Source organism: Odocoileus virginianus, chromosome 29, assembly GCF_023699985.2.
Source record: "Odocoileus virginianus isolate 20LAN1187 ecotype Illinois chromosome 29, Ovbor_1.2, whole genome shotgun sequence".
NCBI lineage: Eukaryota > Metazoa > Chordata > Mammalia > Artiodactyla > Cervidae > Odocoileus > Odocoileus virginianus.
Window position 1 is genome coordinate 25424201 of NC_069702.1, and position 17667 is coordinate 25441867.

The 17667-nt window shown below is 39.0% G+C and overlaps 1 protein-coding gene across 1 annotated transcript in view; it reads left to right on the plus strand.

The window, feature by feature from the left end:
- Positions 1–564: 564 nt before the first annotated feature.
- Positions 565–17667, plus strand: part of CDKL2 (cyclin dependent kinase like 2) — a 43258-nt gene continuing 26155 nt past the window's right edge. The window contains exons 1-3 of the mRNA XM_020904131.2: positions 565–2947; positions 5485–5683; positions 16238–16432. Of these exons, the coding sequence (XP_020759790.2) occupies positions 5516–5683; positions 16238–16432 (363 nt within the window). The 5' untranslated portion in view covers positions 565–2947; positions 5485–5515. The remainder of the gene's footprint in view (positions 2948–5484; positions 5684–16237; positions 16433–17667) is intronic.

Here is a 17667-nt window from a genome sequence, read left to right on the forward strand (position 1 = left end):
ATGGACAGAGGAGGCTGGTGGTACAGTCCATAGGGTTGCAAAGAGTCAGACATGGCTGAGTGACTAACACACAGACCCTGAAATGTGTAATAGTTCAAACAATAGTTTTCCCCCCTCCTCATAAAAAAGTGGTGGTGGAGAGGTCGGTAGTCTGTCGCTCCCTCACTCACTCATTTAGGGACCTAGATGAATGAGGGCCCTACCAGCTTCACGTTGTGGTTTGAAGATCACATTATAGTCATCTCCATTACTGCTAGCTGGAAGGGAAAGGTAACATGGAGGATCTTGAATGGAGATTTTTATGGGCCAGGTCTGGGAATGGTACACATCTCATATTCCATTGACTTCAGTCGCATGACCACTCCTAACTGCAATGGAAATTTCAGAAAATAATTAAGCCACACATAAGAGAAAAAAGGAGCCAGTTTATTGTGAATGTCCAGTAGCCTGCCACAGATGGCTCTGTATAGGTCATAGTGACTTTTGGGAAGAACTATTCCAAAGAAGGGAGAAGGATGAAAGTCCAAGACAGAACAGGAAATTAACAATTTCTTCTTGGAGAAGGAAATGGCAACCCACTCCAGTATTCTTGCCTAGAGAATCCTGTGGACAGGGGAGCCTGGTGGGCTGCCATCTATGGGGTCGCACAGAGTCGGACACGACTGAAGCGACTTGGCACGCATGCATGCTATGAATGTGAACAGAGGAAGGGGGTAGAGGCTAGAGGGAGAGACGGAACATCAAGGGAGAATTTAAGAGTCTTGTTATCCGTGCAAACAGAATATGCTATTTTTAACATTTGAGGAATGGATTCTAGGTTTATACTATTATGATATAGCTGTGTTGGTGACTGACAGATCAAATATGGTATATATTGAACTTGACCAAGTAAGTGGTGTATTGTACTTTAGGTTTCCAAATCTATTTGTCTTAATCCCTTTTAAATGTGGCAATGAGGCACTGAATCAACTCCTAGGTTGAGAACTGAATTATGTTTTCTATGACAAATGTCCATCCTTCCATCAAAGAACAGGAACTGCAAAATGAGTCAGTCTATTTTCTTAATAGAATGACAATGCATTCATAGCTGCATGAGCCATACTATACTGAAAATAACCTTACTTTTTGTAGTCTGAAGATTTTATGGCCCTTCTATTCACTTGGTAACTCAATTGAAGTGATCACAAAATCTGATGATCATTCAGTGTCTCATGAGATCTAAGTGAGAGGTTTTTTAAAGTTTTCTTGCAAGAAACTGAAGCACATTGTTTTGGGATATCCAGATACATAGAGGATGATTGTTGCCAAGAGTTAAACAGATGACTGCCAAGGTGAGAAAGAATTGGGCTGCTCGAAGCTAAAATATATGAATTTACTGAAAAAGATTTCTGGGCCAGCTATGAGTTTCCTATCCTCCTGTATGTCTATTGTTTTATTGCAATATCATTCACACACATAAAATTTACCCCTTTAAAGTGTACAATTCAGTGGTTTTTCATAGATCTGCTATCAAGGACACTCTCCTAACTGGATCAAGGAATTAATTACAGAGACCAAATACCGTTATAAAATGGTTTTTATGATTTAATGTGAAAATAAGAGTTTAAGGCATCCTCATACCTTACCTTGCAGAGTATGTCCATACCTTGCAGAGGTATGGAATGAGGAAAAACCCTGTTTTGTGTGTGTGACTTAAGCATCTACATGATTCTGACTTGCCAGTTTTGCCTAATCATGGCCTATGTGCCTTAAACATAGCATTCCTAACTGCACCCTGCTTGGCTGTCTGTCATATGCCAGTATTGCTCATGTCTTTTAGTTCCCCAACCGTCTTAGCCACTTTCCTGTTATTTCATTCCTTCCCCCTCTTCCCCTTTCGTTATCTCCAAAATATTTCCCTCACTTTCAGTGCCCAGGCTGTCCTCCCAACGTCAGTTCTGTCGTCACTTACCTGCCTTCACCTTGCCTCGCCTACTTATCACCTCCTATACTGTCACTCTCATCTACCTGTCCCACACTGGCCCCACTGCCCAGACCGGAAAGGAAGCGCCGAATCGCTCTCAAGCCCGAACCTTCCCCGGCGAGGCTCAGCGGAGGAGCTTGAAGAACGCTTCATCGCGCTGTTTTCACGGCTTCCCCCTTCCATTTTCACACGATCCTACAAAACCACCACCCCTTTTAGCCTCTCCGTGAGCACCAGAATCGCTTGTTGCCTCCAGTCTAGAGGAGAGATCTCCCAGCGAAGGAAAGAAGAAAAGGTGCTCTCTTAGTTGAGAACGTAGGTGTATGCTGATACTAGCGTCTGCGCATCAGAGATTAGATACAGAGCCGAGCCCCAGGTGAACTGGCTGGATGGGTGATGCTAAGCCAATCAGAGAGCTTGACGACAGAGTTTAACCAATCAGAACACGGGTGGCTTGGCGCACTCGGGGGCGGGCCTGGGCGGATGAGGATCCGCCCCCTTGCAGCTTGGTGGCCAACGCCTTCGCTTAGGGCTAGCCAAAGCTGAGCAGTTTCACTGACTACAAGGACCAGGCATCTTAAGAGCTGCGGGGCGGTGCCCTCTAACCCTTGCTAATTTCCCTACAGGCCTTGGCCAACAGCTGTTGGTGTCTGCCGTGGACGCATTTAGACCCCGGCCGTATCTCTCTCTGGAGACTTTGTGCCTATGCTTGGGGACAGAGCGAGGTCGTTGCCTTGACGACGACAGCATGCGGCCCGCAGTCCTCTTGAGTGTGAGCTTGCGGCGGGTTGAGGCCAATCAGCCTACCTGCCTGCTTCACCTGAAACCCGTGACTGTGTCCGCGGAAGAAATAAAGACAAAAGTGGAATTGCTAGTTTGCTAGTCAGCATCTTTTAGACCTGCGAAGGAGATGCTCTTCACCTCAATTTTATCTCCAAGTTGAAAACCTTTGGACTTTCCACGCGGAAAGATTTAAAAGAAACAGTAAGTATAATAGTTTTTAAAGCTTCTGTTATCTCGTTCTTTTTTGTGTGTCTTTAACACAATAAAAACAGCATTATTTTTATTGTCTAAATTATTGGTAGAAGAACCCTATGCTTCCTTGGCATATGTCCAGAACTACCGCATTGCCAATTGGTCAGATTTCCTTTTAGTTTGTATCACCCTTTATATTCACAAGTAGAAGGCATGAGAAGTTACGGTTTATGAGTAACTGTTTCAGGAAACAAGCTGCTTTTTCAGCCTTGATACTTTTAAGGTATTTGTGGGCAGTGCCACTTGAAAAAGCAAGTGTGTTCAATGTACCGTAACCCAATATGCAGTTGGTTGGAAAATACATTTGGAGTAGTTAACTTGCAGAATGTTAGCTAGTGACATGCTTAAAGTAATTTTAATTTTGTTCACTTTGCATTTCCAAATATTGAGGACACCAATTACAAATGTTTTTTAAAAATGATTCAAGTTATAGATTCCAGCTATTTTTGCCCTTGATATAATAAGCCTAAAGTCTAGTCCTTAATAAAATATGCTGTCTTAGTGGAAGGAAAAAAAATTAAAGAAAGGAGAGAGAGAATTATACTGATATTTTTTCCAATGCTGACATTTTATTTAAAAATAGTTAATAGAAGTTAAATGGAAGTTAAAATGTCAAATGTATGGCAAGTTAGTGTCAGGGAGAGTTTATGGGAGAGCCTCCTATCAGAGTTGGTAGTAAAATAATGACATAATTGGGTTGGTGTTGACTGGGATTTATTTTTCCTCCTTTCAAAGACTAATCTGATGATTTTCCATGTTTATCAACATATATATATATTCACTTTAATCTCTCTATTAACTATTTTAAAATAAAATGTCAGTGTTTGGAAAACATTATCAATGTAATTCTCTCTCTCTTCTTTCCTTAATTTTTTTCCCTACCACTAAGACAGCATATGTTACTAAGGACTAGACTTTAAGCTTATCATACCAATGACAAAAATAGCTTGTGTATATATATCTATATCTATCTATATATGTATATCCTAAATTGTCAAATGTAAACTGATGAAAATGTATACATTGGGTTTTCACAGTTTGCTAGAACAAAGAGGATATTTGTTTTGTCTTAGTCATTAGTGTACCAATAGGGAAGAAAGGAAAATATCACAGTTCACAGTCTGGGTAAATTAATTTTAGATTGCCATAAGTACACAACTAATGTTATAGGTAAGAATTTGTTTCTTTCCAAGTTTTATGAATGAGTGTTTCTATATTGTCAGGTTAAAAATTTTCAATTATGAATCCTCATTTGAATATACATTTTGTTGTAGTTTAGTAGCTAAGTTTCGTCTGACTCTTTTGTGACCCCATGCACTGTAGCCCAACAGGTTCCTCTGTCCATGGGATTTTCTTTTTCAGGCAAGAATCTGGAGTGGGTTGCCATTTCCTTCTCCAGGGGATCTTCCCAACCCAGGGATTGAACTTGTGTCTCCTGCACTGGCAGGCAATTCTTTATTTCTCAGCCACCAGGGAAGCCGGAATATATTACCAAAAGACTTTTTTTTCCTTCCAAAACTTTTAGAATCACATTGGAATTAAGAGCAATATTTTTTATTTTTTGCTTCTGGAATTTAATTTCAAAAACAGATTATAAAAATAAATTTAACTTTGAGGTTGTAGTTTATTAGTTTTTATATCTCTTGACAATCAAAACTTATGAATTAAAACCTAACTGTATCTGGACTGAAAAGTTTCTTTCTATTCCAAAATATCAAGTGGAATGGTTGCTAGTTCTTCACCAATCATTGGTAAAATAAGACAGATTTTGTTAGGATTGCCTTTTTACAGAAAATGTCATATAATGTGATGTAAAATAATTCTAAACACAAAATTCAAATAATCATACTTCTAGTGATCAATCATTAAAAGGATTTTTGAAATACAATTTTTGGAACATTAACATTTAATTTTCAAAAATCTGCTTACATATTGTGTGACTGCTGTTATTTAGTATGTTCAATGTAAGAATTTAATTACTATGGTAAGAAAAGTAAAAAGAAAAAATAGTTTATCAAAAGTTGTTAGTTTTAACTTGGTAATATTTTCCACGACTGATTACAAAGAATATAAAGATCTTCAATTTTGATCTTTTAAACCTGATGTAAAAAAATTAATTTTATCTTCACTAAAACCAGATTCACTTGGTTTTCACCTTTGAGTGAAAATTGTGTTTTTCTAAGGTAAACTGCAATTGTTTTGTATAATAGTTCAAGCATTGCTTTATCTGCATTAAAATGATATTTAATTAACATGACATTCAGTTATTTAAATTTGAAGTTAATGGCTTCAGTTCCACTTGCCTTGTCTATTATGAAATGCATGTAAATATTTTGAAAGCATAGCTTAGATGGAAATAAATACACAGGACAGCCATTAATGCAGTATCTGTCCTAATATGGAAAACAGGTGGGGAAGAATTAATTTGGGAGGGTAGAGGAATTCATACATTCAACATAATTAATGCCATATTTCGGTTCCCACAGAGAGAAAAATTCCTAGTGGTTTTGAATTAAAATGGAAAAATATGAGAACCTAGGATTGGTTGGAGAAGGGAGCTATGGAATGGTGATGAAGTGTAGGAATAAAGATAGTGGAAGAATTGTGGCCATCAAGAAGTTCTTAGAAAGTGATGATGACAAAATGGTTAAAAAAATCGCCATGCGAGAAATCAAGTTACTAAAGGTGAGTAAACACATATATTGAATTGAAAAAAAAATGAGTTGTTTCCTGGTCAACAGTTTTAGAAAGTGCTTTTTTTAATATTTGTTTTATTTCCATAAGTAAGTTTAAAATATAGATGTTTTTTCTCTTTTGGTAATAAACGGAAGGATTACATCTGAGTATTCATTTATCTGTGAATATAAACATAATTTGTTATTATTTATTTATTTATTTGGATGCTCCAGGTCTTTCTTAGTTACTGCAAGCAGGCAGGATCTTTAGTTGTGGCATGTGGGATCTAGTTCCCTGGCCAGGGATCAAACCCAGGGCTCCAACACATTGGCAGCCCAGAGTCTTAGTCCCTGGACCACCAGAGAAGTCCCAAAACATAATTTTAAAAGTATCTGTTGCCCCTCTCTCTATCTGTCTGCCTATCTATTTACCAACAACTGAGAGTCTCAAAGACCACCCCAAGCTTCAGTGATTCACTTGGAGGACTCATAGCACTCAGCAAATAGTTTTACTCTTGGCTATGACTTGTTAAAGTGAAAAGATATACAGTAAAATCAGCAAAGGGAAAAGGCACATGGGGTGAATTCCAGAGAAAATCTGTCGCTTTTCTCCCAGTGGATTAACACAGGATGCACTAATTTCCTCCAGCAATGAGTTATGACACTACGTGTGAAAAACTGTTTAGTAAGGAAATTCATTAGAGACTCAGTGCCCAGAGTTTTTTAACGGGGCTTGTCATAGAGGTACTGCCTGCTTTGCTTGCACCAAAATTCCAGACTCTTAGTAGAACTGCAGGTATTCAACATACACCATATTGTTTGCACCGTGAGCCACTTTATCAGTTCTAGAAATGAAGGAACACTTCTGAAATCCAAGTACCTAGCTATAAGCCAAGGGGTCACTTTGCAAGCCAACTTTCTAAGGATAAAAATCTCAGACCTGCAATGTTAACTCCCTCCGCCACCATACCCCCATCACTCTAACTGAAAGTTTATCCATTTTATTTATCTTTAGAAAGAACTAGTGTTTGACTTTGTTGTGTTGGTCTTTCTTGTTGTGTATTTCTTTTCTATTTCGTTAATTTTTGTTCTTTAGTATTTTATACCTTCTACTTATTGTGGGTGGGTTATTTTAGAGTTCTTTTCCCTAATCTTTTGAGTTATATGCTTAACTTCTTTTATTTCTAGGTTTTTTTCTCCCTCATATATGCATTTAAAGCTGTCACTTTCCTTCTAAGAATAGCTTTGTATGTGTCCTAGAAATTTTGATGAGCAGTGCAAAATGTTTTCTCATTTTCTTTCATTTCCAAACATGTGGAAAGTTTCTAGGTTTTTCTCCCTTGGTTGTTTAGTTTTGATGCAATTGCCCTGTGATCTGAATATGTACTATGTAAGATTCTTATTCCTTTGATAAATACCTAATATTTGTCTTTTCCATTATTTATCAATTATTCCTACATTCCTGAGCTTCCATCTGGGATCATTTTCCTTGTACTTAAATCACATCCTTTTATTTTCTTTAAAGCAGATCTGCTAGTAAGGAATGTTGTCTGTTTGTGTTTGTCTTTCAAAAAAGTCTTTGCTTTCTGTTTAAGAGAGTGTTTTCACAGGATACAGAACTCTACGTTGGCAATTAGTTACCTCTGATATGTTCAAGATAACATTACACTGTTCTGTTGGCTTTCATTTGCATTGCTTCTATTGAAAGGTCAGACATTCCTTAGTGTGTCTTTTTTTTTTTCTTTTTCTGGGTGCATTGAAGCTTTCTCTTTGACTTTGGCTTTCAACACTTTTACAATAATATGCCTAGGTGTGAGTTTCTTTATATTTATCTTGCTTGGATTTTATGGCCCTTGCATCTATAAAATAATGTCATTTGTCACTTCTAGAAAATGCTCGCCTATTACTGTTTCATGTATTGCTACGGTCCCGTTCTTTCTCTTCTCCATTTAAGATTTCAGTTTCATATATGACACCTTCCTCATATGTGTCTTATATTCTTTTGTGTTTTTCATCCTTTTGTTTTCCATTGCTTCATTCTATAGATTTTCTTCTGACCTATCCTCCAGTTCAGTAGTTCTTTTTTAAAACTCTATTTGTTTCTGACTGTGTTGGGTCTTCATTGCTGCGTGGGCTTTTCTCTAGTGAGGCATGGGCTCTAGGGCACTCAGGTTTCGGTAGTTGTGGCATGTGGATTCAAAGAGTTGCAGCTCGCAGGCTCTAGAGCACAGACTCAGCAGTTGTGGTACACAGGCTTAGATGCTGTGAAGCATGTCAGATCTTCTTCCATCAGGGATCGAACCCCCGTCTCCTGCATTGGTAGGCGAATCCTTTACCAGTGAGCCACCAATGAGCCCCAGTTCAGTAGTTCTGTTTCAGCTGTATCGAATCTATTGTTAAACTCACCCACTGATTTCTTAAAGACATATTTTAATGTTCTAATTTTTTCATTTGATTTTTTCCCTATAATTTCCATTTTGCTGCTGAACCCTCTATTTTGCTTTCTTATTTAAATCACAGGCTTTTCTAAAGTCTATGTCCAATAAATAGATCTCCCACATGTTTATTTCCATTGTCTGTTTTTTCTCTTGGTTTTTGAATGTGTCTTATCTCTCGATATGCCAGTATTAATTTCTAAAAATTCTATAGAGTTTTTGGATGATGTTATCTTCCCCCAAGAGGAGTTATATTTGCTTAAATGAGGCTCTTGAGGGTACCCTTAAGGGTGCTTGGTGGCACTAATGTTCAGAAATTATTATATTTTTCTATTCTAGAGTTTTTCTTTGGGTTCAAATCTACTGTACCACTTTTTGTGGTTGCAGTTTCCCTCAGGTTTTTGACGTTGACTTTTTATGCATAGTCACTTATATCTGATAATTCCAATATCTGAACTCATATTGCATCTGTTTTGATTAACGTTATCTTCTGATTTTTTTTTTTTTTTACTTATAGTAACATTTCTTTGCATGCCCTGGTTATCTTTATTTTTTTCTCTGGACATTACATTTGAAACATTATTTTTTTTAGGAATAATTTGAGGCTAAAGTGAGGATGTTTTCTTCCCAAGAAAATTTTTTTTTTCTTCTATGTTCATGGGCTACTGTGCCAGATATCAATTTTTAGCTTTGAATCACTCTTTTTTGCTCTGCTTTGTGAAGCTGGAGGGGACCTCTGCAAACAGTTCTCCTTTTGCCAGCTTGTATGATTTTAGGCTTTGTTGATAGAGGCTTCCCTTCCTGGTGGGTCCTTTTTTTGGCATGAGGTGAGCAGATCATCATATGGTGGACCTGGGAGCTTGTATCAGCAGCATTCATGGAACACCTCTGGTGCCCCTGCAGTTTCTCCACTTGGCTGGCTGATGTCCTGTGGCAAATATCTTCACCACTGGCAGTCTGTGCATGCCTATGGCAGCCATGCCTTCTCTAATGAAGTCTGAATCTCAGCTTTGGTCCGTTAATAAGAAAAGCAGAGCAATAGAGGAAAAGAGAGGGGGTTGGGGGATAAGATGAAACAGATAGCCTGTGTTTTAATTTAATTCAAAAGTGTATTGTTCAATCTCCACCTATTCTGAGATTTTCCAGTTATCTCTATGATATTGATTTCTAGTTTAATTCCATTTGATCTGACAGAAGGCATTGCATGATTTCTAATCGTTGCAATTTGTTAGTGTGTTCTGTGGCCCACAGTGTGGTATATCTTGGTGCATTTTCCACTTGAGGTTGAGAAAAAACTTACTTCTTCTGTTGTTGGATGAAGTAGTCTACAGATGCCTGTTCTACCCAACTGTTGGATGGTGTTCTTGAGTTTAACTCAGGCCTTACTGATTACCTGCCTGCTTGGATCTATTTCTGAGAATGTTGGCATTTCCAACTATGATAGTAGATTCATGTATTTCTCCCTGCACTTCTCAACTGTTGCATCATATAGTTTGATTCTTTCTTGTTAGGTGCATTTTGTTGTTGTTGCTCAGACGCTAAGTTGTGTCCAGCGCTTTGTGGATACGTACTGTAGGATCCTCTGTCCTCCACTATCTCCCAGAGTTTGCTCAAATTCACATCCACTGAGTCGGTGATGCCATCCAACCATCTCATCCTCTGCTGCCCCCTTCTCCTCCTGCCTTCAATCTTTCCCAGCATCAGGGTCTTTTCCAGTGAATCAGTTCTTCACATCAGGTGGACAAAGTATTGGAGTTTCAGCTTCAGCATTAGTCCTTCCAATGAATATTCAGGGTTGATTTCCTTTAGGATTGACTGGTTTGATCTCGCTATCCAAGGGACTCTCAAGAGTCTTCACCACCTCAGTTCAAAAGCATCAATTCTTTGGCACTCAGACTTCTTTATGGTCCAACTCTCACATCTGTATGTGACTCTTGGAAAAACCATAGCTTTGACTAGATGGACCTTTGTTGGAAAAACGGTCTCTGCTTTTTAATGTGCTGTCTAGGTTTGTCATAGTTTTTCTTCCAAAGAGCAAGTGTCCTTGAGTTTCATGGCTGCAGTCACCATCTGCAGGAATTTTAGAGCCAAGGAGAAATAAAATCTGTCACTGTTTCCACTTTTCCCCCTTCTATTTGCCATGAAGTGATGGGACTGGATGCCATGATCTTAGTTTTTTGAATGTTGAGTTTCAACCAGCTTTTTCAATCTCTTTTTTTACCCTCCTCAATAGGCTTTTTAGTTTGTTGTCACTTTCTGCCTTTAGAGTGGTATCATCTACATATCTGAGGTTATTGATATTTTTCCCAGAAATCTTGATTCCAGCTTGTGATTCATTCAGCCTGGCATTTTAAGTGATGTCTCTGCATATAAGCTAAATAACCAGGGTGACAGTATACAGCCTTCTTGCACTCCTTTCCCAATTTTGAACCAGTCAGTTATTCTGTGTCTGGTTTTAACTGTTGCTTCTTGACCCTAAATAATGATGCTGTTAAAGTCCTGCACTCAATATGTAAGCAAAATTGGAAAACTCAGCAGTGGCCACAGAACTGGAAAAGTTCAGTTTTCATTCTAATCCCAAAGAAGGACAATGCCAAAGAATGTACAAACTACTGTACAGTTGTGCTTATTTCACATGCTAGCAAGATTGTGTTGAAAATCCTTCAAGCTAGGCTTTAGCAGTACATGACCTGAGAACTTATGGTTTACAAGATGGTTTCAAAGAGGCAGAGGAACCAGAGATCATATTGCCAACATTCGTTGGATCATGGAGAAAGCAAGGGAATTCCAGAAAAACATCTACTTCGGCTTCGTTGACTATGCTAAAGCAGTGAAAAATTTGTACAGAGATGGTAGTACCAGACCATCTTACCTGTCTCCTGAGAAACCTGTAAGTGGTTCAAGAAGCAACAGTTAGAACCAAATATGAAACAACCGACTGTTTCCAAATTGGAAAAGGAGCATACAAGTCTATCTATTGTCACCCTGCTCACTTAACGTATATGCAGAGTATATCATGTGAAATGCCAGGCTGAAATAAAGATTGCTGGGAGAAATAACAACCTCAGATATGCAAGGAATACCACTCTAATGGCAGAAAGTGAAGAGGAACTAAAAAGCCTGTTGAGGACGGTGGAAGAGGAGATTGAAAAAGCTGTTTTGAAACTCAGCATTCAAAAATTAAGATCATGGCATCGGGTCCCATCACTTCATGGCAAATAGAAGGGGGAAAAGTGGAAAGAGTGACAGATTTTGTTTTCCTGAGCTCCAGAATCACTGTGGACGAAGACTGCAGCCATGAAATTCAAGGACATTGCTTCCTGGAAGGAAAGTATAAAAATGTCAGCCGCTCAGTCGTGGATGAGTTTTTGCTATTCCATGGACTGTCGCCCACCAGGCTACTCTGTCCATGGAATTCTGCAGGCAACAATACTAGAGTGGGTTGCCATTCCCTTCTCCAGGGGATCTTGCCCACCCAAGGATCGAACCTGGGTCTCCTGTGTTTACAGGAAGACTCCTTACCATCTGAGCATATTAAAAAGCAGAGACATCATTTTTCTAACAAATGTCAGTATAGTGAAAGGACCACAGCCTTGTCTAACTCAATGAAACTAAGCCATGCCATGCAGCACCACCTAAGACGGACAGGTCATGGTGGAGAGTCTGACAGAATGTGGTCCACTGGAGAAGGGAGTGGCAAACCACTTCAGTATTCTTGCCTTGAGAACCCCATGAACAGTATGAAAAGGCAAAAAGATAGGACACTGAAAGATGAACTCCCCACATGCCCAATATGCTACTGGAGATCAGTGGAGAAATAACTCCAGAAAGAATGAAGAGATGGAGCCAAAGCAAAAACAACACCCAGTTGTGGATGTGACTGGTGGTGGAAGCAAAGTTCGATGCCGTAAAGAGCAATATTGCATAGGAACCTGGAGTGTTAGGTCCATGTGTCAAGGCAAATTGGAAGTGGTCAAACAGGAGATGGCAAGATTGAACATCGACATTTTAGAAATCAGCAAACTAAAATGGACTGGAATGGGTGAATTTAACTCAGATGACCACTATATCTACTATTGTGGGCAAGAATCCCTTAGAAGAAATGTAGTAGCCATCATAGTCAACAAGAGTCCAAAATGCAGTACTTGGATGCAATCTCAAAAACGACAGAATGATCTCTGTTTGTTTCCAAGGCAAACCATTCACTATCACAGCAGTCCAAGTCTATGCCCCGACTAGTAACACCGAAGAAGCTGAATTTGAATGGTTCTGTGAAGACCTACAAGACAGTCTAGAATTAATACCCCAAAATGATGTCCTTTTCATTATAGGGTACTGGAATGGAAAAGTAGGAAGTCAGGAAACACCTGGAGTAACAAGCAAATTTGGCCTTGGAGTACAGAATGAAGCAGGGCAAAGGCTAATAGAGTTTTGCCAAAGAACGCACTGGTCATAGCAAACACCCTCTTCCAACAACACAAGAGAAGACTCTACACATGGACATCACCAGATGGTCAATACCGAAATCAGATCGATTATATTCTTTTCAGCCAAAGATGGAGAAGCTCTATACAGTCAGCCAAAACAAGACTGGGAGCTGACGGTGGCTCAGATCATGAATGCCTTATTGCCAAATTAAGACTTAAATTTAAGAAAGCAGGGAAAACCACTAGGCATTCAGGTATGACCTAAATCAAATCCCTTATGATTATACAGTGGAAGTGACAAATAGATTCAAGGGATTAGATCTGATAGACAGAGTACCTCATGAACTATGGATGGAGGTTCATGATATTGTACAGGAGACAGGGATCAAGACCATCCCCAAGTAAAAGAAATGCAAAAAGGCAAAATGGCAGTCTGAGGAGGCCTTACAAATAGCTGTGAAAAGAAGAGAAGCAAAAGGCAAAGGAGGAAAGGAAAGATATACCCATTTGAATGCAGAGCTCAAAAGAATACCAAGGAGAGATAAGAAAGCCTTCCTCAGTGATCAGTGCAAAGAAACAGGAAGACAACAGAATGGGAAAGACTAGCGATCTCTTCAAGAAAATTAGAGATACCAAGGGAACATTTCATGCAAAGATGGGCTCAATAAAGGACAGAAATGGTATGGACCTAACAGAAGCAGAAGATATTAAGAAGAGGTGGCAAGAATACACAGAAGAACTATACAAAAAAGATCTTCATGACCCAGATAATCATGATGGTGTTATCACTCACCTAGAGCCAGACATCCTGGAATGTGAGGTCAAATGGGCCTTTGGAAGCATCACTATGAACAAAGCTAGTGGAGATGATGGAATTCCAGTTGAACTATTTCAAATACTAAAAGATCGTGCTGTGAAAGTGCTGCACTCAATATGCCAACAAATTTGGAAAACTCCTCAGTGGCCACAGGACTGGAAAGGGTCAGTTTTCATTCCAATTCCAATGAAACGCAATGCCAAAGAATGTTCAAACTACCACACAATTGCACTCATCTCACATGCTAGTAACGTAATGCTCAAAATTCTCCAAGCCAGGCTTCATCAGTATGTGAACCATGAACTTCCAGGTGTTCAAGCTGGTTTTAGAAAAGGCAGAGGAACCAGAGATCAAATTGCCAACATCCTCTGGATCATTGAGAAAGCAAAAGAGTTCCAGAAAAACATCTACTTCCGCATTATTGACTATACCTAAGCCTTTGACTATGTGGATCACAACAAACTGTGGAAAATTCTGAAAGAGATGGGAATACCAGACCACCTGACCTGCCTCCTGAGAAATCTGTATGCAGCTCAAGAAGTAACAGTTAGAACTGGACATGGAACAATAGACTGATTCCAAATCAGGAAAGGAGTATGTCAAGGCTGTATATTGTCACTCTGCTTATTTAAATTCTATGCAGAGCACATCATGCAAAATACCAGGCTGGATGAAGCACAAGCTGGAATCAAGATTGCTGGGAGAAATATCATAACCTCAGATATGCAGATGACAACACCCTTATGGCAGAAAGCAAAGAAGAACTAAAGAGCCTCTTTAAAGATGAGAGTGAAAAAGTTGGCTTAAAACTCAACATTCAGAAAACTAAGATCATGTCATCCAGTCCCATCACATCATGGCAAACAGATGGGGAAATCATGGAAACAGTGAGAGATAAGAGATTTTATTTTTCGGGGCTCCAAAATCCCTGCAGATGGTGACTGCAGCCATGAAATTAAAAGATGCTTGCTCCTTGGAAGAAAAGTTATGACCAAACTAGATAGCATATTAAAAAGCAGAGACATTACTTTGCCTACAAAAGTCCATCTAGTCAAAGCAATGGTTTTTCCAGTAGTCATGTGTGGGTGTGAGAGTTGGACTATAAAGAAAGCTGAGTGCCAAAAAATTGGTGCTTTTGAACTGTGGTGTTGGAGAAGACTGTTGAGAGTCCCTTGGGCTGCAGGGAGATCCAACCAGTCCATCCTAAAGCAAATCAGTCCTGAATATTCATTGGAAGGACTGATGCTGAAGCTGAAGCTCCTATACTTTGGCCACCTGCTGTGAAGAGCTGACTCATTTGAAAAGACCCTGATGCTGGTAAATATTGAAGGTAGGAGAAAGGGACGACAGAGGATGAGATGGTTGGATGGCATCACCGACTCTTTGGACATGAGTTTGAGTAAACTCTAGGAGTGGTGATGGACAGGGAGGCCTGGTGTGCTGCAGTCCATATGGTCACAAAGAGTCAGACTTGACTGAGTGACTGAACTATACTGATGTTTTTTCCATTAGTAATGCATGGATGTGAAAGTTGGATCATACAGAATGCTGAGTGCTGAAGAATTGATGCTCTCTAACTGTGGTCCTGGAGAAGACTCTTCAGAGTCCCCTTGACTACAAGGATATCAAACCAATCGATTATAAAGGAAATCAACCCTAAATATTCATTGGAAGGACTCATGCTGAAGCTGAAACTCCAATACTTTGGCCACATGATGAGAACTGATTCATTGGAAAAGACCCTGATGGTGGGAAAGATTGAGAGCAGGAGGAGTAGGGGGCAATGGAGGTTGAGATGGTTGAATGGCATCACTGGCTCATTGGACATTAGTTTGAACAAAATCCAGGGAATAGCGGAGGACAGAGGAGCCTGATGTACTATAGTCTATGGGATCGCAAAGAGTTGGATATGACTCAGTGACTAAACAACAACTAATAGTTGATTTAAAATGTTCTGTTAGTTTCTGGTGTACAGCAAAGTGAATTAGTTATACATATACATACAATCATTTTTTTAAAATATTATTTTCCCATATTACATTACAGAGTGTCCTTTTCTTTTCTTATTGTATCTCTGAATAGATTCTGAATTTGTTCCTTTTTGATTGTTTCTTATCTTGCAACAAAGTGAGACCCTTCTGGACCAGCTATCTGAAGGAGGTTCATTTTCAGGAGAAGCCATGGTCTTGTTCCAGGCTAGCAGGAATCCACCCTGCTTCACAGTGATATTCCTAACAACAGAAGCCCGAGTGTGGGATTTATTTACGTTCTCCTTAATTTCTCTCAAAGTTGTAATTGCAGGTTTGTTCATAATGAATTGTTTTGCCTTCCATTTGGTTTCACTGACAGACTGCTTCCAGCAAATGAGTTTCTGTGGGATTGTTTACCCCTCCCGTCTTGTTTCATGGTGCCATTCAGTTCTTAGGATGCTTTCACTGACAGTCTGTGAACCCTGTTCTCATTATATCAAAGAAGGGTTTTTTTTTGGTTTTGTTTTTCTTTTCAGGGTATGTCATCAGCTTTGGAAAACTCTGCTCTGCCAGCTTTGTAACCACAAATAATCTTATGGTATCTTCCTAGACTCCTGTTTGACCTTGATGGTGCCACCTCATTTGTTGGGGGGTCGGGGTCCTAGATCCTTCTTAGTTTCACCAAGAATGAAGCTACACTTCTTTTTCTCATTGGCTTTATTGTGTTCTCTGAGAAGAGAATGGAGCAGCAAGGTCTTTTTAACATATTTTAAAAGCCAGGATATAGCTTCACAATTTATACTGTTTATGCATTTTATTTAGATGTTTTTCTTGTGCTGAGATCTATTTTAGACTGTGACTATTACTAGTAATTTGGTCCTCTAAAAAATTATTTTTCACTTTTTTTTTTGATAGCAACTAAGGCATGAAAATCTGGTGAATTTGTTGGAAGTGTGTAAGAAAAAAAAGCGATGGTACCTCGTCTTTGAGTTTGTTGACCATACGGTTCTTGATGACTTGGAGCTCTCTCCAAATGGACTTGACTACCAACTAGTTCAAAAGTATTTGTTTCAGGTTATCAGTGGGATTGGATTTTGTCACAGTCACAATGTAAGTATTCAGTTTAAATAATTATTTATCAAGTTGAAAAGTTGGGAGAATATACAGTGAACACCCATTGCTATTGGTGTATCCATCTATTGCTGGATTCTATACTTGCTAACATTTTGTTATATTTGTTTTATTAAATATTTATTCATCTTTTCTTCCATTTGTCTACTTATTAATCTGCCTGATTTATTTATGCATTATTTGAAAGTAAGTTACAGACATCAGTACTTCAACTCTACATACGTGAGCTATGCATGTTATTAACTAGCCATTACTGTGGATATCTAGGATATAATAGAAGTTAGTAGCTATGCTACTAACTTTAGCCTATGCAAAATGCTCAGCAGTACCAGTTTCTGGTCCTCCGAGAGTTTACAATAAATATATTTTCAAAGTTTTCAAAATAAAATTTGCTTGTATTAGAGAATTAGACCTAATAATTTGTTTTGCCTAGTTCTAGAATTTGTACTATTGTTTCCCAGTGTCCTGTTTTCTCTTTCCATAGTCTCTCTTTTATAACCAACGGACCTTTTTTACATTTACAATTTTTACAAATGTAAAAATTTATATTTTTTGCCTCTTTACATTGATAATTGCTTGATGTATGCCTCCACTTGGGTGCTCAGAAATCCACCTAAAAACGCATATTGCTGAAACTAAACTGCTAATTATTCGTAACCAAAATTAACCTTCTCTAGACTTTCCTATTTTTGTTAATGGACCCACCATTCTTTTAGATTCCCAGGTTTAAGGAAAGTATTTGAGATTACTCCCTAAATTCTGTTGATTTAGAATATTTCTACCCTCCACCTCTTCCTTTCCATTCATTTGAGCACCAGACTAGTGTAGGCCCTTTGTTTTTGTTGTTGTTCAGTTGCTAAGTCACGTCCAAGTCTTTGAAACCCCACAGACTGCAGGATGCCAGGCTTCCCTGTCCTTCCCTGTCTCCTGGAATTTGCTCAAATTCATGTCCATTGAGTTGCTGATGCCATCCAACCGTGTCACCCTCTGTCGTCCCCTTCTCCTCACGCCCTCAATCTATCACCTCCTATTTGTCCCACTTCTCTTCTCCCCACTTCTAGTCACCCTCTTTGCTTTATCTTGTTCATGGCCTTCTTTAAATGTTCAATATCTTCTTTAAACACCATATGGGTCATGTCATGGGTTCCCATCACCTTGACATGAGCTCAGACTTCCCAGGCTGGCAGTTGAGGCACAACCTAGTAAGTAACCTC